The following is a 27920-nucleotide window of genomic DNA, read 5'->3' on the forward strand; positions in this document are numbered from 1 at the left end:
AAGGTCTGGTAAGTACTAGTGCCTTTTTGATACACAGACTTAATTTTTTAAAATAATGTTTGTTAAGCTGGTGAAATAAAAACTTTAATTGAAGAAACACCTCAAAGATTAGCATCTTTACAAAAATTACAGGCTGCTGCAATTAATTCTTATCCGCCACTCACTTATGCTGACTCTCTGCTGATGCAAATGACATTGGGGAAAGTTCAATTGCCTACGCCTCAGGCTGATTAAAATTGACTCACTCTGTATCTATAAGGATCTACGCTTAAATGAAAGAAGGCACAAATATGAATAACTATCGCTGAAACTGTACACAGAGAAACACTTTTTTCTTCAACAGAGTGGGAGTTATACAGAAAATTGGTCCATGCAGTACCGAGGCATCCTTACTGATATGTCATATTACACCGAGCTCTTCTGTAATGTCTTGAGAAGGTGAATTAACAACCATCCCATAATGTTAAGGCTGATACGCGCATGGAGTGCATTGATGAAGCATTCCAGTAGACTCTCGTTATTACAAAGTTCGCAGGACCAAAAAATTGGAGGTTCGTAAGATCAAAGTTTTTATGAATGTTTCTTTTAGGAATCGTAGAAAAAAAATAAGAGTATGATATATGCGATTAAATTACGTGCAAATTAGAGATGTACGAAAAGTATCCGTGAATACTCAAATAACTCGAATACTAGAAAGTATTCGATACTCACGATCTCGAATAATTATGGTTAAAGTATGATCTCAAATACCTCGAATACTTGAATTTCGCACCATACACTGTCGCACGCATGTCGTTTCTTAGTTGACTAGGAAACCACGTAGAGGACTCTAGTTGTTACGTGCATGCAGTACACTGAATTCAGTTGTTGAGGAGAAATAAAAGAACATTATTATTAAGGGGAAGGGACACTAGAATGTGAGGGCAGTCATTAAGGTGCGAGAACAATTGAGAGCAAGGCGTTCCTCATCCATGTGACTCTTTCCCATCACCTTCGTACGAGGGCACTACATTAATCAACTCACTTATGGATGCCATAACATGCCCACACTCACACACACACACACGAGAAATGAGGGCACACTCACCTCCTTGATGACCTGCTTCACCCCATCCAACACTTCGCTCCTCATCTCTTTCACATCTTCATTGTTCTCCAACTCCACCTGCCATGAAAATGATGGAAAAATCATTCAGAAGTCCACACAAACAAACAAATCATGATGACAAACATCTAGCATTATCTTAGATAAGTTTATTGCAGAAGTCCATTATTAGAACTGTACAGGAAAACTCTTTGGCAATGGACACAACTAAGTGAAGAAAGGACGTCCAATTTCCATGCATGTCATCTCCTAATTCTGTGTAGTTGGAATCTGCTAAAAAAAATAAAATATTAACTGGGTACTTATCCTCCAATTGAGACATGAGCTTTGAGCAATTGAGAATCTAGCCAGTTTCGCCTCCTACCCTTCAAGTACAATGACCCTGCTCTCCAGCAGCCTGCTCAAGCCATTTTCACAGTCTTCTTTGCTTAGCTTCCTCACCCGTTTTCACACAATTGGGCCTCGGTGCCTCATTCAGGGATTATTGAGGGTTAGCTGTGGAGGGAGAGTGGTTGGGATGGAACTCTTTGAAGGATGCTAAAAGGCAGGTCATGAGGGAGACATTGTGAGTGGAAGGATATTCTGTTTTAAAGATCGAGATTTGTTGGGAAGACAGTGGGTGGGCTGTGGAGAAAATCTAATGGAGCGAAAGCCCAGTGGAAATGATATTTTGAATAAAAAACGTTGAAGTCGAAAAATATTGGTGCTTCAGAAATGGAAAAAAGACATTGATAGTGGAGCCTCAAAAAACTGCGTGGTAAGGCACATTTGCGTGGTAAGGCACAATTCGGAGTTCCATTTAAAATCCATAAATTAATATGAAAATAAAAAATTTGCAAAGTAACTAAATAAAACAAATGGGGATGAGTTGTAACAGTGATTTCAATAATTATAAGAGAGAAAAAAATATGCTGCTATCGGGACTCAAACCCAGGACGAAGGCGGTAAGAGTCACTTGAACCAGCACCCTAGACCCCTCTGCCACCACCATTGTTGAGAGGAGGTGATTACTACTCAATGGAAGACATGGCGCACAAAATCTTTACATGCAAATATCTCTCGCACCTGGGCCTATGTGGAAGAAAGGCGTGACACTTTTTATATCTTACCTATATAGTTTCAGACAACAACATCCAGATCCCAAACATCACTCTTGCGATGTCTCCTTGTGAGTACTTTAAAATATTCTCATGCTAATCGTAGCACGGAAAGCGTTTTCCAATTGTAGGCACCGGCAGGAAAGAGTTAAGTTTGGAGCTAGTGGAAATAAGTTTTTTGAAAGCAATACTGTTTGAGATGCAATTTTTGCTGTCGCAGGTTATTGGGCAAATTGACTTCCACGCCAAGGGTCCACCCTACAGCCTTAAAGGTCATCGGTGATCAGGGGGTAGGGGTGGCCGAGTTGCATATGAATAGCATCAACACAATCAACACGCAAAAGGGTCAAAGAGAGAGTCTCAAGCACATTGGCTTCACTCCCTCCGAGCAGTTGTAGGCCCTTTCCGTCATCGGAATTCAGTGCAGCAGTTGTTCATCAGTATAGAAGGTAATTTTCATAGAGTCATACAGAATAAAACCAAGTGAACAATGGTATAAAATATGAATGTGGGTAGAAAAATACAGAAGTTGTCAAGGAAAAGCATACACATAGTAAATAAATCAGACAGTGATCAATTGCTTTGAAAATGGAGTGTGTTAAAACGATATTGCGTGTAAGTTTAAGCTCACAACAGCAACAGTCCGCACTATTATTCTGAATAAAGATGAAGTTAAAAAAAGTTCCAGAACTTTAAACGACGAGCTGGTATTTTCAGTGCTGCAACATCGGGTGAATCTGCAAGTGCTGATAGCATAGTCACCACAACATTTTCAGATGAACTCCAACTATGATCGAGAGTGAATCCTTACCCCTTTAACTAGCTTTTAATGTCAACAACACGGAATTGTTTTGGAAGAGAATGCAATGTTGTTCATTCATTTTCTGGGAAGAAAAACCTGATTTAGGTTTCAAGGCATTTAAAGACCGTTTCACGTTGCTGCTTGATGCTAATGCCTCGGGAGACTTCAAATTATAGCCAGTCATGATTTATCATTTACAAACTCCTCGACCACTGAAATGGTGTTCAAAGTAGTATTGTTAGTCATTTGGATGAGCAACAAAATGGCCTGGGTGATGCAAGAATTGGCTTTAGACTGGTTGGAAAATTCGTCCACTGCTGGCAATGCATTACGAACCCCTGAGATAGTATGAGTTTTTCCTGGATGTTAGGCTGCACGCACACAAATTGTGGGCATTTCAAAAGCACGTACAATTTATTTCAACGAGAAAAAACATCTTTTTACGCATGCCTACTATCTTTAAAGATATTTTAAACTATAAATGTTTATCTAAATAAGGTCTTCTAAGGCTATTAATAGGAATATATATATACAGCAGACTCCCGATTATCTGGCTGCGGTTTATCCGGGTTGCATGAGTTCACGGCCCTTGGAAGTTTTCCGCCATCTTTATAAAAAAAAAAAATCGGACGAAAATCACCAAGATACATATTTGCATTTTTAAATACAATGCTACACCGGGCTAATTATTTCCATTAGAATCTCTTCTTTAAGTGGAATTATTTTATCTACTTGCTGACAAGGAATGTTTCAAGTTTACTTGGACATCTGCTTTACCATTGTAGACGACGTTAAAAAACTCTTGATTAATTTTAGAAGATTCTTCAAACATTAACCATTCCTAAATGAAGAGAAATGTTACTTACAGCCTTTAATTGTGTATTTCACATCGCAAATATGCAATTATTGCCGTGGTCTCACGTTCGGTTGGATACAGCCCAAGCAAACCGGGGATTTCCTCACACTCCGGCATGTTTACGCCGTTACCAGTCAAGGCCAAACTGGAGAGGAAGGGAATAGTAGAAGTGAAAGCAGCGGGGGAAGTGGAAGTAGAGATAGCATGAGTCATAGCGCAGTATTCGTCTGCATAGGTAATTTGCCAAAAGTCTTGGTTTCCTATAATCGCTTTTGCACTATGGCATAATGGCGTGCCCGTTGCCTTCACAGGAGTTCCATGCTCCTTTCTTCCAAACATCGCGGTGCGGGATCGGGCTCATTGGTTACGGATCTGCGTCCTGCAGCAGGTGCATCCTGGGCAACTTATGCATCGAGACGCGACTACTCGGCACAGTGCCTGTCGGCGTAGTTTCCGACGCCGTGCAGTGGTTTCAAAGCATTCGTGCAAACCAATTTTCTGAATCTGTGAACTCGCAGCCACAGTCACATGGTTTTCGGAAACCAGGTGTTACAAGTAGCAGTGGGAATACGAGTACAATGACGTTATCACCACAAACAAAATCACAGTCGGGAGGACAAAGCTCTTAACACAAAAGCAATCTATAATAGTAGACAATGTGCGTAAGCAATAATAGATTGTTTGATTTACAAAAATTATGAAAATTACAAGAAATCAAAGTAAAGTTTGGATTATCCGTGTTTTTCGGTTATTCGTGTTTTCCGCCTCTCCCTCCCCATCATCATTAATTAGCCCATTTGGAGTGCAATGTATTGTTTATAGATGATTCGATACCCGACACCTATGCCACTGGGAATGCATCCATATCTTTCCCATGTTAAAATGGGCTCAAATAACACAAATTCGTACAGCGCAAAGACACCAAGGAATTCAACCCTTGTGCTAAGCAAGGCATGGGTGTTATTGAAATACAGCCACACATGGTTCCATGTTGTCTGTGCCTCCATGAGGAAAGTTCCTATGTTATATTCAGGACACTTCACTTAGTTGACAGATTATAGCAGCAAAATATGCACGCAGTAACATATTGAAAATATGCTTACACTTTCTCTAAACAGTCTGGTACATAACTTAGCAATACATTAAAGCTGGCATTCCTTTCAGTGAATATCAAAACTTTAATGAAATCTTCTCGGGAAATCAGCCGGGTGATGATGGCCATTGCTGCCAACGTTTCGATGGCCTTCTCTGCCATCGTCTTCATTTCGCCCTGAAGACGATGGCAGAGAAGGCCATCGAAACGTTGGCAGCAATGGCCATCATCACCCGGCTGATTTCCCGAGAAGATTTCATCAACAGCATTCGCCGGGAAAGAACGAAATCCTTCATCAAAACTTTAACCTCATATGAGGTTTCCTATTGAAGTCATGAGCCCATAAATTGATAATCCTGCAGGGGAGCCATTACTAATACCACATGTATTATTAACTTAGTTAAAATTTGATGATTTAGCACCTTGAGTCATACGCTGTAGTCCAACATCAACATCTTACACCAGCTCAACGACTTCAATAACTGAGGCCATCGCCACATTTAACAAATGTATTTCAATCATCAACATCTAATTCATATGGCTGATTGAACTTGATCACCAGCGATGGTGTTATCACCATTGTGTGTTGTTGCCGTAAAATAACTAATGCTGACAATTTACAGGTTTGGCCTCTTCATTGTAATGCCCACAATTGACCGTACAGTTAGGTGATTTAACAGCAATAACTCCCCACATGCCGCAAGACACGGCCTTTTATACACAATTTGGTGCCACTCTCACAGCTCCGTGTCCTCAGCGCCCGCTGCCTTTCTGGGATTGCGGTTAAGTGGGGCCTCCACACGAACCCGCCACACATTGGATTAAAAAAAAAAACACATTTTCCCTATTTCATTTCATTGCATTTAATTGACTTGGTTGGCAGGGGAGCGTATCTGTCAGTGGACTTGCAAATGATCAGATGGTGCAAATGCCCATCTTCCCTTACATCCGACCCAACACCACTAGCCTTTTGAATGTTTCCACTATGACTCCATCACCTTCGCTACACACACTGTTGCAGCAACATCCTCTGATTTTTATTCATTCAGACTGATTACAGTAAGTATGTTTAAACAGAGCAGAGTGAAAGCGTATATGAGGTTTGAGAGAATGTGCATACCTCGTAGCTGGGCAGGTTCTTGTGTTGGGCGACACGAGGGATGAGGCTAGCCATCTGGATGATGTCCATGAGCAGAGCACGCATGATGCTCATGAAGCCCAGCTGACGACTGCCACGCCTCCGCCTCTCCCTCCCTTCCCCCTCCGCAAAAACCCCTCTGTTCCCCTCGTCACCCCCACCGTCTCCTTCTTCTTCTTCTTCCTCCTCCTCCTCATAGCCCCCTGCGCTCTCCTCACCAAACGATGAGCGAGAATGCTTGAGGGAGGCCTCCTCCATCTCCTCGAGGTCCAGTGATGGCACAAACACAAGGCTGGGTTCACGAAGGATGAGGCGTGCCTCAAAGAGCGGCGCTAGGCAATTGCCAGGGTCCATGTTGTACGTCAAGTAGCCCAGGCTGGGGGAGAGAACATTAAAGAAGAAGTATGCATTCCATTCTCTTTGCTGTAGCACATTTTCAGTTTGCCACTGCCCAATGGGCTCATTCTGTCAGAGGGCCTAAAAATTCATTCTAAGATGGAATGGAAAGATAAGGTACGGCCATAAAAGATCAACATTCTCTCACCAGTTGAAAATTGATAAGCACAGAAACTGCAACCCACTCACCAAAGGAGGGTAACGCCATTAGAGTTCCAGTTGGCCAACCCATTCCATGAGAAGCTTTCACTGAGGGAAGAAATCGCTCACAAGAGGGCGCAAGCATGTGAGGCCTATGTGCAAGGACATGGAGTGGCATACACGTGGTGACATGCTAGACATGACTTTGTGACGTCATCGACTTATCTGCAAAAGGGCTGTTGAACCAACAAACCAATGTCAAGCATTGAATTTTTGGAATTATCCAGGCGCCAACAGTTTCTAAACAAAGGGCCACAGCCCCACACTCCTTCAATTCATAACTAAATTCCTACAAGGGAAAAGATCTTACCAAAGAGATACTTCAAAGCTAAACTAATTACACACTTATAATGCAAGAGCTACCGTATAAGCGTGTGTAAGAGGCGCCCCCCTATTTTGAGCATCGAAGCTATGAAGAAAAAAATTTTGCTGCATTTTTTTATACTATCGTGCGGTGTTGCAGACGCACACCTGGAATTTCGACAGTTATCGAACTCTCCTGTTTCAATACTATTTGAAAACAAATTTGACTGCGGCGTTAATAGCGGCATAAGAGGGAGTAGAAAGAGTTCCGATCCTCTCTTCGCATACGCCGTTGCTCTACGATGCTTGTCCTATTTACGAACAGTTATGTTAAAATGCTCTCGCAGGAGTATTGCAATAGAATTGCAGCCGTGGAAAATTTTAAGGCAATACACGACAGGCATATAGCATGATCCTTCCCAAGAGCTTGGAGAACAATCGGGGCAATCTCAGCGCCGTAGGATAATAACCACGTCATAGATTTAATGGAGCCACACTCGGCCCTCCATCAGCCAATGCCTCTGCCGTTTTTTTCCTTTCCGAGACTCCACAGGAAAATATCAAGTTACAGGGGAACAATGGAAACGTGTTTCATCCCTACCCCGTCTCACCAACTGACCTTGATCGATCTCTCAGTTTATGGAGGCCAAATGCTAGGTGAGTCATCTACTGAGCCCGAAGATATCTCGATAGCTTTCAATAATTGCATGACACGCACGAGGTTCAAAAAAAGAAGAGATCTCACGCGATGCATTTCTGACAGAATATAAGTTTTTTAAGCCCTAATTGTTTGACACAAAGATTTATAGTTACAACAAGGCTACTAATATTCAAAATAGTCCAAACAGCACAATTTCAGAAGAAACAAGCGTAGCATAAGCGCATTCAAACAAGGTGAGACGGACTGGAAACTTCAGGCAACGCAAACTACGTATATCATATTGCTGCACCTTCGCCTCTTCGCTTTGAAGGCAACGACGTCACATGCAAGATCGGACGTGTTCATCCATTGCTCCTTTGCTCATAGCCTCGTTGCTTGAAATACGGAGGGGATGGAGCGTGCTCCTTCAGCGCTCTTCACTTACTAGCATTTCCAATTTCTTCTGTCCACCATTTAGTCCAGCAATGAACACACTCGTTCAAATTTTTTAAAGCGCAGGTTTTATCACCAATATAATTTTCAGTTGCAATAATCCTCATATTAGCGTCTGAACCTGATTTTTGGAAAATCAGGTCCTCAGCGTAATGGAAATTACTCAGAAAGACAGATATTGGCTATTAACCAGGTATGTCCTTCAAAACTACGCGTTTCTCTACGTTTGATAAGCGATTACAATATGCAGTATAAATGCCGCGGGATGCCCACTCGTGGCAGTAAATTTAGCCCGCCCTCTGGAGCGAAAAACCCTGCGAGATCTTCCATGTTCACCTCTGGGGTACCGACGTGACGGCACGATGCTTACAAGAAAAGCAAACAGGAGCATTTTAAAAATATGTTACTAAGGGAGAAACTCCCCTGCCTGCCGCTTGTTTTTGACCCAGGGTTTCAGATGACTGACTCACACTGAAAACCAAGGCCACTCTGTTCCCCCTGGACTTGCGACCGGTGAAGGGGAGGGGGAGAAGATAAGAAGTTTGTGTAAGAGGCGCACCCCCATTTTTGGCTGCAATTTCTGGGAAAAAAGGTGCACCTCTTACACGCACGTATACGGTATTACAGTGTGGATGAGAGTTGTCAAGACAGTTTTTAAGAAGCTTGTGTTTCATCAACTCTCATTTTCTCTCAGCAAATTGTGTAATTATTTAGCTCCATCCTACAAACAAGAAAAGAGATGGGTGGCGGCTGGTAAAGAGGCGCTTTGACCCACCTGCATCCAACGCAGCACATGAGGGCCTCCCCCACAATGCCATCCACGTAGCACACGTACTCCTGCCACGCCTTCACTCGCCACGCCTCCGTCTCTCCATCCACGCCCACGTCCTCCCACTCCTCCTCCTCTCCCGCACCCTCAGCAACAACGCTCCCTCCTCCACCATCACCACATGCGCCTCCAACAACCACCAAAGTCCCCTCACCCTCCTGAGCAGCACCACCCCCCTCTCCACCATCGGCACCAGTGCCACCGTCACCACCAACTGCTGCTGCTGCATCGACACCCCCCTCTCCACCAACACTTTCAACGTCACCACCTGCGACAGCACCACCCTCCACTCCTCCATCAGCACCTGCAGTACCATTTTCACCACCACCATCACCTGCGACAGCCTCTCCCGTTGTCTCCACACTCTCCTAAACAATTTCAAGAGAATCAATTAACCAACCCTGTGTACTCTAAGAGCAGCGGACGCATCTTTCACAGAAATATATGCATTTGAAAATCTGAATGGGGAACTTGCATGGGTTGCTTCAAAAACTATTTTAAACAGGTAAAACGGATATATTAACTTGCAAAAATACCTTTCTTTAATAAAGTTTCTCCGTTCATCATCAAGAGAAATAAAAAATTGACTTTGAAAATCAAGCAAAATTTCTCTGAGTCAACCACTGCACGAAGACACCAGAGCTCTGCCGAAGCGAAGCATGACATCATGTGTGCCTTAACTGCCGTCTGGAGTCGGGAAATATGCGTAGCGCATGCTGTAAACATTGTTTAGAGGGAGTATTCAGCCGCTCATCATCACTTGTTCGTGTGATGTTATTCTTGGGTTAAGTTTTCCTATTGTGCCACGATTGTTACTTGGGATATTAATAATGCGATATCAGAATGATAAAATACAAGCCTTTTACCTCACATATTTCAGTTTTTAGAAAATTGGATGATAATGTTGTCACTCGTTTGGATAGCATACCTGAATTTGATGCCACCACCCTCATGGAATTTGTTGTGACAAATTATTGCTATGTCCGTGGAAAATCGTGACGTAAAAGACACTGGTTATATTGGAGAATAACATTGGTATAGTTATGCATAAATGCCTCATTTTTCCTGGGTTATTATTATGTTTCATGCTTTGATGCATTTTCTAGCCATGTACCACTCCGTTTATTCCATTTTCATCTAGTTTTATGTTTAGGTCAAAACACTTATTACTACACAAACTTGTAGATAATACCCAAGGGTTCTTTGGAAAGTAACTTCGGTAAATATTTATTGGTGGAAATAGCTGGTGCTGGCCTTAAGAATTATACACCAACACGTGTTTAGATGCATCGACTATAATATATTTCAGTTTCAACAGGGTCAATAGCCCCTACCTTTGCAACAAGGGAATTCAACACAGTAGTGATGGCATAATCGACTCTTTTTGGTGAGCCGCCTCACCGCTCACAGCAAGCTTCTGTGACTGCTCGCACAGTGTGACTGAGCAGAGTGTTTATGGGTTGGGGGAAGGGGGAGGAGGGGAGTGGAGGAAAAGGGGAAGAGGGGAAGGTGGCGAGGGGGGGAAAATGCAGGTGACAATGTGCTCCCTTTGACGCGCCATACGTGCGATGAGCCTCACACTCTATAACTTGTACGATGCACTTCGATGTATGTTGATTACCAGCACGAGAGAGACTACAAGAGAGGGAGAATGCCACCGGCCAACTCCAAAGAGGAAGAAGCAATAAACAGACACTCAGCCATTATGCCTTCCCTCCCTAAACACCAAGAATTACTAAATACCCATTCCCACCTTCAATTCATCCTGTCCTCAACCCAAAACAGCATGCATTACTCATACAAATGCAAGAGAGAGTGAGCTTCCGAGACTTGAAAATGATACAGTGCGTATCAACACAAGTTGCCTCATGAAAAAGTGGAACATTGTAATTCATTCAACACTGCCTGACAGAATGTTGGCACAACTGTCTAGAAGGATCCATTTACAAGAAAGCCAATCACGTCACAGGAATCTCTTGCAGCAGAGGGGGGGGGAGAGGGGGGGAGAGGTTTGCGTTCACCAAAGTTCCTTCAAAATGGCCAGGAGAGGGGGTTGGTCAAATGCACTCACCCTTTCCACAGTATCTGCACCGCTTCTGCGCTCCACCCGGCGATATCCCACGCGGAACAGCTTCCTGTTCTCACGCAACAGACTCGCAACCTCTTCAGCAGCTGCCTCAATCTCCAAGTACCTGCAATCAGTTGACACAACTCATCACTTGCCACATCATGCCCTCCAATTTTTGTGGACACACGTTTGTTACAACTTGTTTTCATGCATGGATCCTCCATTTAGGATTCTACCAGATTGATAAACTCACACCTTTTCCCAAAATGCACTGCCAATGGTGGCACTGACACCACACCCACCTTTAGTTGCCGCTCATTTCAACATGGATGTTCCTGGTGGTTTGGCCAAGTTTGATAGTTTTTCTCTCTGCATGGAGACTTGAGTTTTCAGCATAATTTTCATGGTGAACAGAAGTGCAGGCAATTGGAATTACAGTATTTAATAGGATAAATAACAATGGGACAATAATAGGAAATAGGATAGGACAATAATAATGTTACAGGAATACAAGCTGGGCACTAGCCTTAGATTGCTTGAACAATTGAGAATGGATATCTTTAAGAGCGACACGGAGAACGTATTATTAGATCCCCACTATATTTCCAGGTCCAACGGAAGCCATAAATTAAGAGAGATATTTAGCCGAACGGATAGATATGCAAATTCCTTTTTCCCCCAAATCATAAAGGGCTTTAATTAATGCTAGTCGTAACTTTGTTATAGCATTTCCTTTTTATGTGTAAATAGCTGGTGTCCTAACACCCCCTGCCATATACCTTTTCGCCAGCTTGCAGGGTATTATGTAGATGTAGATGTACATATGTATTTGTTCCTACCCCTCAATATTTATTGTCTTCAAGTCTTCTTCGGCCTCCAGTATTACCACACCAACAGTATGTACTTGGCAATGTTGTAGTCGGCAAGCGCTATTATTATTATTATTATTATTAGTGCTCTGCTATTAGGTACAGCTATTGTGACTTCACGATGCTCAGCAACCACAGCTCCAACTAACTTCATAAACAATATTACCAAATTAATTGATGAGTCATGACTCACCAATAAGCATGTGTAAACTTATGATATGTGGCCTATCAAAACCTTCTGACTGTGTGAACTATGAGACACTACCATCATCGCGAAAAAGATAGAATGCTGAACTTTAAGCATTTGTATGAAATTCAGCCCAAACACCATAGGGTCACGTCATATATCATTTTACTCATTGTTTATTCTACTACAACAACAAATCATTAAACATTGTTTAAACATAAACGTTTATCTTCTACGGTCGAAAGAGTGAAGAAGAAGAACAAGCAAAAAACTATAAAAACAGCGTAACGGACGTCTTCTTCATCTTGTCACGGGCAAAATATTCAAATGGTACTTTTCATTGTATTTTTAAAGAGAGAATGACATCCTTGCATTACAAATAGCTTTTTAAAATGAAATTTTGCCCATGCTTAAATTTTTTTTAAAATGGCTGAAAGGTAGATTTCAATTTCTGAGGTTTTTGAAGGGTACATGAATATTGAAGTTACGTATTCTATATGGAAAAAAATATTTCCAAACTTTCCATGCAAGGAAATGTTTATATTGTTCCTCCCACTAAAAATTTACCACAAAGACAAAAATCGCGATATCGGCAGTTTGGTACCGTTTTGCCATTCTCATGTTTCTTGTGTGTTGTTCTTCACTCTTTCGGCCGTAGAAGCTAAACGTTAACGTTTAAATAGGCACTCTTTAATGATTCATTGTTGTAGTCGAATGAACAATGCGTAAAACGATATGTGACACGACCCTATGGAGCTTCGGCAGAATTTCATAAAAATACTTCAAGTTCATCGCTGAACCTTTTTTGCGGCGATAGTAGTTCATTTGAAGAGTGGCTGAGTTGAAGAGGTGGGGAGGTGAAGGAGGGAGCTCCTTTGGCTCAAAAGCCCTTCAGCAAATTTCACGGCTAATAAAAATCATGAGATCCGACAAAAGCACCTCTGCCTCCAATCACCTTCCCTGCAATTTCCTCCATTACAAACCCTATCTTGTATGGTTAGCAATTTGTGACTGCATTTCAAACTTAAATTGGAAAAATTAGAGTCCTAAAGTGAGCCTTAATTTCACTTTCATTTTGGCATTTGTCAGAATAATGAAGTTATAAAGTACATAGTAAGTAGCTTGCTCAGAGTGTGTTGTAAATAGTTACTGGGGGGACGATGGTTTTAGATTCAGGAGGAGTGGTAAATGAACACGACCACACGTGTTGAATAACATGGCGAAACTGCAATTTATTAAAAGAACAAACTTCCGGTGAAGAACAAAAAAAACAAATGAATACAGTAATACGATAGTTGGGAGATTACCAGCCATATTCAAACAAAAACAATCACAACACTCTCCCTTAATCTACCAACTTTACATTGCATTTTTACAATTAACCATACCCAGAGGAATAATGCACTTGCGGTGTGCAGTCACATTAAGTGCCTTAGTAAACACATCGGCAATCATTTTTTCAGATTCCATGTAATTGAGGACAACCTTCTTATGCTTAACAAGTTCCCTGATGTGATGAAACTTCACTTCTATATGCTGAGTGCGAGCATGCAATCCATTGTCAGAGGCTAATTTTAGTGCACTCTGGTTATCATTCCATAAAAGAATTGGCCCCTTCCTACCACATAACTCAGAGAGTAACCCCTTCAAGTAAGTGGCCTTCCTACCTGCAGAGTCAATGGCAATATACTCTGCCTCGGTTGAAGACAAGGCAGTTACACTTTGTTTTTTAATCTCCCAGCAGATTGGTCCACCAGCAGACACAAAAACATACCCAGTCACTGATTTTCTGTTGACGTCATTAGCAAATGACGCATCAACAAAACCACAAACATCCGGATTATTCTCAGTCCTTCGGAATTCTATTCCTGCATCAATTGTTCCTTTTAAATACCTTAACACTCTTTTCACACACTGCCAGTGTTCATTTCCATAGCAGTTGTTGAACTGGCTGAGGTAATTGGTAGCATAGGATATATCAGGCCTTGTACACACTGATAAATACAGTAAACTTCCAATCACTTGTTGGTAAGGTACACTACCACACGTTATCGATTCACCCTTGGTCAGTCGAGTGCCAGGAACCATAGGGGTTGACACAGATTTACATTCTGCCATCCCCACCTTACTCAGCAAGTTCAAAATTACCTGTTTTTGGTTCAACTTTACTTTACCATTACCCATTTCTACCCTCATTCCCAGGCAATCCACGACTGATCCTAAGTCTTTTACCTTAAAACAAGAGTGGAGCTTTTGTTTCAGTTTCTCAGCTTGAACTTCATCATTAAAGAATACAAAAAAGTCATCAACATAAACACATATTATAACCATGGATGCACCATCTCTCCAAAAATAAACACAAGGCTCATGTTGAGATTTCTTAAAACCAACACTTAATACGACTTCATCCATTCTCTCATACCAGGAACGCGAAGCCTGTTTCAGGCCATAAATGGCCTTCTTTAACTTATACACTTTACTTGCATCTGAAACAAAACCTTCCGGTTGGTACATGAAAATGTCTTCACTTAGTGAACCATTCAAAAAGGCTGTGGAAACATCCAAGTGATGTACATGCAAACCATGAGCAACAGCAATTGAAAAACACAATCGTAAGGTATCATGTCTCACCACAGGAGCAAAAGTGTCAAGATAATCAATACCATAACGCTGAGAGAAACCCTTAGCTACCAGGCGAGCCTTATACTTGTCCACTTCTCCCTCCCCATTCCGCTTCAATTTAAAAACCCATTTGCATTGCACTATATTTCCACCCTTAGGTCTGTCTACAAGATCCCACACATCGTTTTCCTGAAAAGAACTGATCTCTCTTTCCATAGCTTCTTTCCAATGAATTTTATCAGTACCATTTAATGCCTCGGTAACTGATGTAGGTTCTACCTTTTCATCACATGCTAAATATAACTCAAAACCAGGAAATTCCTTCCTTTGCCTTTCCCTCATAGGATACCTCCTTTCACCTTCATCGACATTATTTCCAGGATTTATTTGCACCTCATTTGCATCCGCAAAAGACAGATTTTCAATATCATTCTCTGCTCCATGAATGTGATTGACATTGGCATTTGTTTCACTCTGACAATGAACATCATCACTGACATTACACACTGAAGTAAATGGCAAATCATCATCTAAGTTTACAGGCACAGGCATACTGAAAGAACCCTTCTTCCCTTTACCAATAGCCTTAATTGCAGTGAAACTATTTTCAATGAATTTAACATCACGAGCAACAAGAATTTCTCTCGGGTTTTCAGGATTAAGCAAACGATACCCCTTGGAAGCTGAAGAGTAACCCACAAAGACCATTTTCTTGCTCCTAGGATTTAGTTTATCCCCCCTTATTTCCTCAGGGATTAGAGCATATGCATCAGAACCAAACACCCTGAGCTGATCATAGCTGACTTTCTTACCTGACCACAGGACCTCAGGGACATTGTCAGGGACACTCCTGTGGGGGCTTCTGTTTAATAAGTACACAGCAGTGTTAGCTGCTTCTGCCCACATCTCCTTAGGACTTCCTGCGTGAAAGAGCATGCATCGCACTTTCTCCAGAATGGTGCGATTCAGTCTCTCTGCTACACCATTTTGCTGTGGAGTATACCTTACAGTTCTCTGATGTGTGATTCCTCTGCTTTTAAAGAAATTCTGTAACTCATCACTCAAGAACTCAGTTCCATTATCAGACCTGAAAATTTTCAACCTTTTACCAGTTACATTTTCAGCCATATTTACAAAATCAATCACTCTCTGCTTGGTTTCAGACTTGCTCTTTAAGAAATAAACAGTCGTTCTGCGAGAGAAATCATCTATCAAAGTAAGAATGTACCTTGACCCACTCCATGACTTTACATTAGAACCAAAATCACACAGATCAGAGTGAACAAGACCTAGTACCTCATCTGCCCTAGTACCTCCTTCCTTAGGAAAAGGATTTCTGTGCTGTTTTCCAAGAACACAAGCATTACAATCATCAGCAGGTTCATACTTGAAATCAATGCAATCACTTAATTTATCCCGCAACAATATCATATTTTGCATACCCAAATGACCCATTCTTTGATGCCACAATTCATAATCATTAATATTGCACACAAATGCCTGCTTTGATTTAACATCCAAACGGTATAACCCATTACTCGTTCTACTTGCAGTAGCTAGTTCTGTACCATTACAGACAAAGTCATCATCATACATTTTACAACCCTTTTTATCATAAACAACAGTGATCCCTTTGTCGGCAACTTGACTTACAGAAATCAAATTTTCTTTCAATCCAGGAACATGCACAACATGTTTAAGTTCACAAATGTGATCACTTACATTTAGGTTCACAGATCCAACACCTCTGCTTTTAAGCTTACCGTTATTTCCGACAGTAATCTCAATATGACTGTCAACGTCACGACAATAATCATGCATACGGTCTTCATGGGGTGACATATGCACGGATGCTCCGGAATCTACAAACCAATCTGAGTCACACGATGCAGCCGACAGGGCACACAGAAGACTTCTCAGCGGTTTCCTATTTTCTCCTTTCTTCTCTCCCTTAACCTCGGCTCTGTTCTCGTTCGGATCCCTCTTCTTCTGCGACTGCGGGCATTGTGTTTTAAGATGCCCCTTTTCACCACAGTTCCAGCACTTCCACGCCTTCACAACTGATGAACTCCCAGCCATGGTCGAAGAGTTGTACTTCTTGCCCTTGGAATACAGGGCAGTGGTTTCGGGAACACTCGCATTTTGACCGGCACTCACGCTCTTCCGGTAGCTTTCGTCTAGCAAAATCGTCTTCACACGATCCAAATTTAAGACATTCTCCCCACTCGTGATGGCCATGACAAGATTGTCATACGAATTTGGCAGCCCCTGAAGCAACATTGCTGCAACAAAGTTTTCCGCCATCGGCTCACCGATACCCTCGAGCTTGTGTGCCAACATTATCACCTCGCTGATATAAGTGTCCATGGTTTCAAACTTTTCGAGCCTCATTTGGCACATAGAACGAAGCAGGGATACATACCGCCACTTGCCTTTATCCTCATATGCCTTGGATAAAGCATTCCAGGCATCCTTTGCCGTTTTAGCTGGCCTTACATGAGGATATACCACAGGCTGCACCATAAGGCAAATGTCTGCTAAAGCTTTCTCGTCCCTACGTTCTTTACCTTCGCCATTATCACTTCCCTGGACACAACTCCACAATCCATTACGACGTAAATAGTTCGTCATCGCGAACGACCAGTCATAATAGTTTTTCCGCCCAACGAGTTTTTCGAAACCATACGCCTGCGAAGTGACCTGAGATTCTTGCATCTTTGCTACCACACGGTTTACCACAAAAATAAAGAAATCTGAATTCAGCAGCGCAGTGGAAAGTGCGATGGGCCCATAACCTGTTGTAAATAGTTACTGGGGGGACGATGGTTTTAGATTCAGGAGGAGTGGTAAATGAACACGACCACACGTGTTGAATAACATGGCGAAACTGCAATTTATTAAAAGAACAAACTTCCGGTGAAGAACAAAAAAAACAAATGAATACAGTAATACGATAGTTGGGAGATTACCAGCCATATTCAAACAAAAACAATCACAACAGAGTGGGAAGGGAAGAGACCTTTTGGTTTTGCAGTCGTAGTTCTCCTCGAGGAACATGAGGGTGGTCTTCTTGCCGTCCTTGCGCTCAAAGAGAGGCGCCCGTCCCCAGGGGGCCATGCTCCTGCGCACCTGCTCCACATTGTCCTGAGTGCGCTGCACCCGCTCCTCCAAGCTTTGCACAAGGCGCCTCAGGCAGCACACGTACGACCACAGCTCTGCAATCGATTTACACTCAGCGTTGCATAACATTGGCTGATAAATATGCTCACGTTCAGCCATCGATTCAGGTTCAATAAATTAAAATCATGACTGTTAAATAATCAGGATAATATGTAATAAATCCCTTTCCTCACCACTCATATCAAATGATTCAAAAGAAGAATTAAAAATACTAATCATACTTAAGATGACAGAGCAGCAGTCAACTTAAGAGTCCACCTTCGTTGCCGCCCCTCTGTCACCACCGAGATACATCTGAGTTGACATAGGATTTTTTGCAAAATAACTACACGTGTGCAAACATCAAAATTTCAACTAGAGTTGAGTTTGAGTCCTAAGATTCATCATGTGCTCAATGTCACAAAATTAATTTGGCGTCTCATTTGTAATTTTTGAGATTATAAGTGGAAGGATTCCCAAGTACAGAGATGACTGCATGTTCCAGATGTCATAATGCTCACTCAATTATGGATACATCAACATGACCTGAATCTTTAAAAGTTAAGAGATGTCGTTTACAGTTAAATCTCAATTATTGAAAGCAGGATATTATGAAATTTAGATGATATGAATTGACATGTTCGGTCCTCACAAAAAGCCTATGGTAAAGACAAGGTGCTATGTATTCGAATATACAAAAAAATTTGAAATTGCAAAACATCAGGCTCAGACCCCAGGAGTAACTGGAATTGCTTTATGCAAACTATGGCAAAAAAATGCCAACTAAACTAATTATGCCAGCGAAAGTTGTTCAAAGAATCAGTGCTTCTGACTGTGGTTCATCAAAAGTGTAAAATCATAAGTAATAGCAACAGTGCAACTTTGCAGGGGAGGGGTTCACCTAAAAACTTATGGTGTGATTTGAGGGGAAGTAGGAGTTCAGTAAAAATATTGTGGCGGGCATAATGCACCTATTCATGTGCCAACTCATAAACATCACCTTGACAATACTATGTACTTTAACATGTGAGGAAGGTTACACACCTACTTAAAACTTACGTAAATGAATCATACCAAGAAAATGAAGCTAGCTTTTACATCATCAAATTTCTCACATTTTAACGTTCTCGCAGGTTAATAAGCATCCTCGTGACAATTTTTTCAAATCAACAGTCAAAAGTATGGGGGAAGAGAATAAACTCACCCATTGATAGAGAAAATATTTTTGATTTTAAAGTTTCATTTTTAGATACAAGGTTACATTTAAGGGGGTGGGAAGGATCATGTTTGCTTGTAAGCCCCTAGCTGGCAACCCATGAGGGAAGTGGCTTCTGGCAATCTTTCATTCCGGAAGCGCTGAATCCAGTAGAATGGGCCTGAAATCGACCAGCTAGTCCCAGCCTTGGGAATTATTCAAAACTTCAAAGTCATGTATAGCAAGAAGCTTGTATGGTATTTCCTGTGATGAATACGTACGTAAACATTTTTTGTAGAGACGTGCGTATAGTATCCGAGAATACCTCAAATACTAGATAGTATTCAATACTCGAGATCTTAAATAATTATGCTTAAAGTACGATCTCTAATACCTCGAATACTTGATTTTCGTGCCATACACTGTTGCATGCACGTCGTTTCTTACTTGACTAGGAAACTACGTAGAGGACTCTTGTCGTTTAGTGCATGCAGCCCCCTTTTAGGCAAGTTGACGAACTACATCAAATTTACGGATAAGAGTGGTGAATAGATATCGTTCGACATGGGGCAGAACAAAAAAGATCAGGGGAAAACTCTGAAAAGCCCCATTTCCCCCTCAAAACAGTTGAAAAAGGCGAACAAAAATCGACTTTACGTCACGCATTCAATTACTGCTCCCGAACCATTCCACTCATCGGAAATATCATCATGGATTCGAAGACTACAAGGATGCGGGCTTCCCTTGACGTCAGTTTTGTTTTTCAATGCCTAACGACATCTCTATGATGACGTGTCAAAGTTGAAAAAATTGAAATGTACGTTAAAGTAATTGTAAAAAACTGAGCCTCGTCGGTGACTTCAATGACCTCATGTGCGAACGCATACCATCAATACACCAACATTCAAAAACTTATTTTCACCACTTCTCAATCGAAGCTCATCCAGGATGAACCCACAAGATGGAACTCGCTTTTGAAAACGATGAGGCATCTTGTGTAAAAGAAGCAAAAAATAACATTAGCTGCCTCTAACCTGAGTTTTAATGCAGACATAACTCCACCACAGTGTGATAATATCAAGCAATCGATTGATATTCTGGATGTTTTTGAAGGAGCAACATTTGTTAGAAGTAGAAGTGCAGCCACAGTTTCTTAAGTTTTCCCCCTGGTGAATAGCATTGCACAATAATTTCCTAAAAACTATAAAGAAGTTTTCGCGTAGTCATCTACAACTAGGTTTCGTCATTGATTCGCTGTTTTCCTTTAAAAGTCTGAATGAATTTCTGGAAAAAGAACAATTGCTATTCATTTATGCCACAGTTCTTGATCCACAATTCAAAATCAGTGTGTTTCAAGATTTAATAAAGTTGAGGTGATAAAAAATTAATTGGCTTTAAGAATGACGAGTCTGTCTAAACAAAGCCACCCAACAAAAAGAGATACCTCAGGAAAAGTGCATCCGAAAATAGCCACTGTAAAGCAAATCACTTTGCTTTGCATGTCTTTATGATGAGTTCCATCCTGAAAATTGTAAATAAAGGATTAACTGGAGTGGTGAGGCAGTGTACTGGCCTTCCACATCCAAATCTCGGTAAAGAATTAAGGGGCATTCCTAAATTCAATCCCTGCGTGTAATGTGGATTACACTAATTGTGCAGTACACCGTCCGTCGGATGGGACGTTAAGCCGTGGTCCCCTTGGCGCCTTTCGTTAAGAGCAGGCTAATGCCGACGCCGGGTTTCTATCCACCCTTCATCCTCAGTTCCTAATCCCAAGCTGATCCATTCCTGATTTAAATATCTTAAAAAACTCTTTTAAAAATATATATCATAGTAGTAACGAAGATAAGAAAACGAACTTTAAAAATTTAAACAAAAAAATTCTTAAAAATTAACACAAAAAAAAGTCCCCTGAGTGAGCATCGATCTCACCACCTTCACCTCCACAGTCAGACACCGTATCCACTGGGCTGTCACCCTATTGTTTAACATGGGCGTTCATAACAGCTTATATAGCGTACCTTCATTTTTAACGATTTTTAATTGCTTTTTTCTCGGAATTTTACGAGAAGTGCGTCGTCTCGCTTCGGCATATTACATTTGTACCCATAAACTACCGATTCGCAAAATTTGAGCTCGATCGGCGATGCGAAGGTCGTGTATTCCCCTTGATAGTACATAACAATATGCAATAATATTTTGTAAGCCTACACCATTGGTTTGAAGCTAACATAAGAAAATGAGGGAAAGAAAAACCAAATATATATACCCATGTCTCGCTTAATGCAATTTCAATTACCGCAACTTCGATATAGCACAAATTCGTTCCTCGAGGAAAAATTCCAATGCTGTTTAGCCTAATCAAATAACCTTTAATATTATATTGAAAAAATGTAGACTTGCACTAAGTACACATGAAATTATACTCATTTTTACACATATTAATAGTATTACTAGCTTCATATTTTATTCTTTGTTTATGTGTTCATTGAAATCCATTGCTGCACAATGAGCAAAAACATTAATCGTCTTGAGTCTGGAAAGCCGACGTATCGAAGTAATTTTTCTCGTCCTCTTAACTGAATAACATCAATACTTTAGATCATTAATCAAGTTTGGAGCCAATGGAAATGAGTTTTTTTTTAGCAATACAGTTTGAGACGTCATTTTTGCCGTCATAGGTTATCAGGCACATGACTACCACGTAAAGGGTCCACCCATCAAGCCTTCCAGGTCATCGAGGAGCAGAGGCCCAATTGCGTATGAATAACATAAACGCATGAAAGGGTCTGAGATAGAGTCTCAAATGCAATGGCTTCTTTCCTTCCCAGCAGCAGTAGGCTCCCTGCGTCACAGGAATACAGTGCGGCAGTTGTTCAGCAATAGGAGGTGATTTTGATAGAGCCATAGAGAGTAAAAATCAAGTGAACAAGAGCAAAAAATAGGTCTGGGATAGAAGAGTAAAGAAGTTATCAAGAAAACCAGTAACCAAGAAGAGAAATTGAAAGTGATCACTTGTTTTGAATATAAAGAGCATCAAAGTGATATTGTGAGCAACGTCGTCGAAGTTTAAGCTTTCGACGTCGACAGTCCGTGCTATTATACTGAATTAAGACAAGGTTATAGCATCAGTGACATCAGCCACACCAACTCTAGCCTAGCGCTCACCACGTATGCAAAGTTCATTGCTGGAAAAAACTAATAGACTTCTAATTACCTGGATTTATAATTAACAGTTGAATGATGCCCCTCTATCACAGGCAGTTATTTGTCCAAAAGTGTTAGTGGAAGCTCGGGTGAATCTGCAAATGCTGATAGCATAGGCGGCACAACAATTTCTGATGAACTCCAATGTGTGATTGAGAGTGGCTCCTTTCTCCCTAAACTAATGTTTAATGTTGACATGATGGAAATGTTTTAGAAGAGAATGCAACCTCGTTCATTCATTTTCAGGGTAGAAAAATCTGAATTAGTTTTCAAGGCATTTAAAGACCATTTCACGTATTAGGTTATGATGCTAATGCCTTTTAAAGCCAGTTATGATTTATCAGTCACTTACTCCTCCAGCTATGAAATGGTATTAAATTTGTCTGTCATTTGGATGAGCAACAAAAGGGTCTGAGTAACACAAGAATTGTTTTTAGACTGGTTTGAAAATTCGTCAATGCATTATGAACCCCTGAGATAGCATGCATTTTTCCTGGATGTTAGGCTACCCGCTCAAATGATGAGAATTTCTAAAGCATGCACAAATTTATTTTAGCAAGAAAAAACGTCTTTTAATGGTGCCTGTTATCTTTAAAGATATTTTAAACTATATATATTTATTTAAATAAGGTCTTCTAAGGCTATTAATAGGAATATATATGATTAATAGGAAATTCAATACCCAACACGCTACCGGGAACGCATCCCTACCTTCCCCATGTTAAAACGCTCTCATATAACACAAATTCATACAGCAAATGTGCCATATGAGGCATGGGTGTACTTAAATTAGCATTTGATAGATGAGAATTTTAACATCAGACAGAAACCTATTGTAGCAGTGGAAATGGTGAGACGGCATGCAAAAATTTACAGTATCGTGTTGCCTTATGATATTTAAAAGAGATATCAGTCGCATCAACAATATGCCCAAAGTATTTCCATAAAATTCAAATAATCCTCTAAACAGCTAAATTCCTGTTTGAATCCTTAAAAAAAAAATCAGAATTACTAGCCAAAATCCTGCGTTTCCTGCTGCACAGGCAACCTAGTCAAACATATGGTCAATTGCGACCTTTGTCCGCGTGTTTTTCACAGTAGATGTACTGCTCTCAATGACATACAGTTGAAAGCGCTAACTGAGAGCAAAGCTATATTTTGGAAGTGTTTTTTCTGCCGTGCACCAAACTTTTCGCTATCCAACATGGCGGCAGACATCGAGATGCTGAAACGCGAAATCGTGAATTTCAAAAGTTCGCTTGCTACTGACAACAAGGGCAATAAGAAGGTTTCCTTTGCAGAATCAGCAAAACTTTCAAAAAATGTTGATTCCAATACTTCTCGGTTAGTTTCGTCTTTGTGAACTACGTCATCTAAATTGGTACGTGTGAACAATGTCTCCCACACGTTGCACTCAGCGAACGTGGATAGCCGTAATGTTGTGGCAAGTTCAACTGAAAGCTGTGGCGGTAGCAGAGCCTCCTATTCTGAGACAGTTCACGTTATTTCTCCCTCCGATTCCGAGGTAAAGTTGCCGGTCGAACCAACTGAGGACATAGCTACGGTTACAGCAGCGAAGAATTCGGCTATGCAAGTGTTTGTAGATGGAGATGGATACCATAAAGTCTTGCCCAAAAAATTTCGGCGAAGACGGAATCTTGTGTTTGGCTGCAACTCGAAAAAGAATGCTGCCTCGAACTTCTCCGGAGTTCCTCGTCATTTTTCACTCTACGTGGGTCGAGTGAATAAAAGAGCAAAACCCGAGGAGATTATTGATCACTTGTCTGAGGTATTTCCAAATAATGACTTCTCTTGCGAAATCATCAGGTCAGGTAATGAATTCTGTTCCTATAAAGTTGATGCCCCGATGAACTTACGGGATAAACTAATCACTGGTGATTTTTGGCCTGATGATGTGGCTATTGGTATATATTATCCGCCGAAGAGGTCTGCTTCTGGCTATAATAGCCCAAATAATGAATTTTCAGGTTGTGAGCCTGAGTGTGTAAATGTTGATAGTGCGATATATATAAAACCGTGAACAACGTTACTCATTGTTCTCAAAGTAAATCTTGACTAGTGCATAATCTCAAAGTATTATCGTTAAATATTCAATGTATTCGACAAAAATTAAATTGTTTTGAGTTTTTTCTGAAAGAACAAGATGCTGACGTTGTATGCATCACCGAACATTGGTTAACTGCAAATGAATTATTGAGTGCTAATATAAATGGGTACTTCATCGCTGCCTCTTATTCAAGGCAAATTGTGAAATGTGGTGGTGTTATGATCTATATTAGAAATGGACTGAATGCGTCCACTTCACAAATAGCTATGGATTTATGCTGTGAGTTGGACTTTGAGTGCTGTGCCGTGGACCTATCTATTGAGAATTGTCATATCTTTGTACTATGTATCTATGGATCACCTTCTGGCATTTTTTCTATATTTTTTGATAATTTGGCTTTGCTTTTGGAGAAATGTCTCGTTAAAAACCGTTTTATTATCCTTTGTGGTGATTTCAATGTTGATTTTAGTCAGATTAGCAATATGAGCACCTGTCTGTGGGACCTATTTTCAGCATTTAATATCAAGCAAACAATATTTGTTCCTACTAGATAAACTTCCCAATCTGCCTCAACTATTGATAATATTTTTTGCAACTTGAAGTGTGAGTTGGGCACAGCAGTTGAATCACATCTTTCAGACCACCATGCTATAATTACAATAATGGAAATTTTTTCCGAATATTCTCCCTCTAAGAGGACTAAAGCTAAAAAAGGTTTTTCACTCCTGAAAATATCAGTGAATTTTGTAATGCTCTACAATTGACAACCTGGGATACTGTTTATTGTTCAGTCTCAGTAAATGACAAATTCAATAACTTTCTTGAAATCTTTCTCACACTCTTTAACAGCTGTTTTCCATTAGAAAATTCTAAATCAAATAGGTCTCCTAGTAAAACTTGGATTACTCCTGATATTATCCATAATGCACAAGTTCTCAAATCTCTATGGGTTAGTTATAAAGCTACAAATGATAGTGAATTAAAACGTCAGTATATTGACTTTAAAAAGCACTGCTCCAGTGTGATCAACAGCACCAGAAAAATGTACAACATCAGATCAATTTCCTCCTCCAATAACAAATCTAAAACCGCCTGGAACATTATTAATAATACCTATGGGAAATCCAAGAACATTAATTTTACCAAATCAATTCTCCACAATAACATTTCAATTCATGACCCTGAGCAAATTGCCACCTACTTCAACAATCATTTCCTGGATACCATTACAAAACCAGCTACTGGACGCATTAACTCAGATAACTACTCACATATACATTCAGTTATGAATAATATATACTTTTATCCTACATGTGAAAAGGAAATTGAATCTGTAATTAAAAAAATTAATTTAAAACACTCAGCTGGATGGGATGAGATTCCATGCTCCCTTCTTAAAGGAAACTGCATGAACTTACTTCTCACTCCTATCACGCATCTGGTCAATGCCTCTCTTTCCTCTGGCATCTTTCCTGATAAACTAAAGATGGCTACTGTGGTTCCCTTACTCAAAAAGGGTGATCCTCATGTTATGGATAACTATCGACCTATCTCTAAACTATCAGTCTGTTGTGTTGTAAGCCTGTAAAGGTGCTGTAACCAAAAACACTTAAGGGTTGGCAGCACTGTTTTTTGTATGTCTGACCTGCTGTGTTCTACCCGGTCTCAGTCTATAACCCGCCCTGCTACGAAGTAGTTGTTGTTCGGCAAATGTTCTCCAACTGTAATCTAACATTCCTTTTTACGAGGCAATAAATAGCCTTATGTACATCGTAAATGAAGTCAATTATTTACGACTGAAATCCCAACAGGTTATGGGCCCAGGCCTTCGAACTCTCTTTCGATGCTTTTTTCGTAAAAATCATTGGGTTGGAGATTATCATATCGCGGATGAATTTGACTGTAACATTTGTGCGATTGAAAGAGCACTATGGGAGATAGTGTTGGAACAAATTCTATTTTGGCGAGTATTCCGAGATTGAAAGGTGTGCAAGATTTTCAGGACTGGAAATTTCAAGTCAAGAATTATCTCGAGAACAAGAACTTATGGGTAGCGGTTGTTCCGGACACCGACAAGGACGGTAATGAGTTGCCGTTGAATGCAGATAAAGACAGACTAGCTCGTACAACCATTTGCATGCTGTTAGAACCTGTGTGTTTCGCCAAAGTACGAAACGCAACTTCAGCGAAAGCAGCCTAGAGGAATCTCTGCAACGCATATGAGGACAAAGGTTGGGGCAGACGCTTGCGACTTCAACGAAGTCTGTGGCATTGCAAATTGGAGACATCGCGATCGATGGATGATTATTTGACAAAAGTAATGAATCTTGCTCATCAGCTGGAAGACATCGATGCCAAGGTTAGTGAAGATTGGCTCATATCGATAATTCTAGGGGGGCTAACTGATCATTACGCACCGTTTATCATGTCCATTGATAATAGTAAAGAAGTTGTTAAAATCGATGAGCTAATGAATAAACTTTTATCTGAGAGTGATCGGCAGCAATCCAGTGAAGTCCAGAACCGTGATGACGTGGCCCTGTTCACCGCAGCGAAGAAAAATGCCTATGGTAAGAGATTAGGCAAAGGGCGCGGAGGTGAATGCAGGACTGTTAAACAAACTGATGGGAAGAAGTTTGCGTGCAAGTGCTTTAAGTGCCATGAGCAAGGTCACAAAGCGTCCGAATGTCCAGAAAAGGATGACCACAAACGGAAAGAATTCTTTGGAGCGAAGAAAAAGAGTGGACGAGAAACTGGCCACGCTTTAATGGTACATACTGAGCGGTTAGTTCCAGGACATTGGTATGTAGATAGCTGCTGTAGTCACCATGTATCACCCGAAAAAAATAAGATGCTCAATTTTTCTTCTCGGGGATCAGATCTTGAAATATCTGTTGCTAATGACGACATCATCAAAGCTGCTGGCAGTGGCAACATCCCCATTAAATTGCCAAATAGTCGCGAAATATCGTCAATATCAGATGTCCTGTATGTCCCAGAGGCAACAGCTAACTTGTTGTCAGTCAGTAGTACTGTCCGCAAAGGGTTCTGTGTGTTTTTTAGTGAAGATGATGGATGCCTGATCTTCCGCAAGGATGGATGCAGTATTACCGGCGATTTGGTTGCTGTGGCCAAGGATATCGGTGGCATTTATCGGCTGGAGGTGGAGACTAAGGAGGATGTGATAGAGAATGAGAATCCGCAAGTCTGCTTTATCACTTCCACTCCAACCACACGCCATGAACAGAAGAAAACAAACCTTAGTGCTGATGCTGAAGCACTGTGGCATCAGAGACTGGGACATCTAAACAGGCAAGATATGATTAAGTTAAAGACATTGGCTCATGGTGCCCATTTTACAGGTGCTATGGAGATAAGTTGTACTCCCTGTATTGCCGGAAAAATGAGGAGAGCTCCATTTAAGGAAAGCTTGTCAAGGGCAAAAAGGAAATTGGAACTTGTACATGCTGATCTCTGTGGGCCAATGGAGGCAAGATCATTTGGAGGGTCAAGGTATTTATTGTTGTTGATGGATGACTATTCCAGAAAATTATTTGGATATTTCCTTAAGAGTAAAGCTGATGTGTTGGAGTTATTTAAAGAATTTGTGTTGCTAGTTGAGAATCAGATTG

The 27920-nt window shown here is 40.9% G+C and overlaps 1 protein-coding gene across 1 annotated transcript in view; it reads right to left on the minus strand.

Annotated features, from left to right (window-relative positions):
• The window catches only part of LOC124156654 (dynein beta chain, ciliary), a 315587-nt gene that overhangs the window by 204867 nt on the left and 82800 nt on the right, over window positions 1–27920 (minus strand). The window contains exons 18-22 of the mRNA XM_046531313.1: window positions 17679–17874; window positions 10985–11105; window positions 8860–9281; window positions 6074–6467; window positions 1088–1165 (exon numbers count right to left, since the gene is read on the minus strand). Coding sequence (XP_046387269.1) covers window positions 1088–1165; window positions 6074–6467; window positions 8860–9281; window positions 10985–11105; window positions 17679–17874 — 1211 coding nt within the window. The remainder of the gene's footprint in view (window positions 1–1087; window positions 1166–6073; window positions 6468–8859; window positions 9282–10984; window positions 11106–17678; window positions 17875–27920) is intronic.

Source organism: Ischnura elegans, chromosome 3 (assembly GCF_921293095.1).
Source record: "Ischnura elegans chromosome 3, ioIscEleg1.1, whole genome shotgun sequence".
NCBI lineage: Eukaryota > Metazoa > Arthropoda > Insecta > Odonata > Coenagrionidae > Ischnura > Ischnura elegans.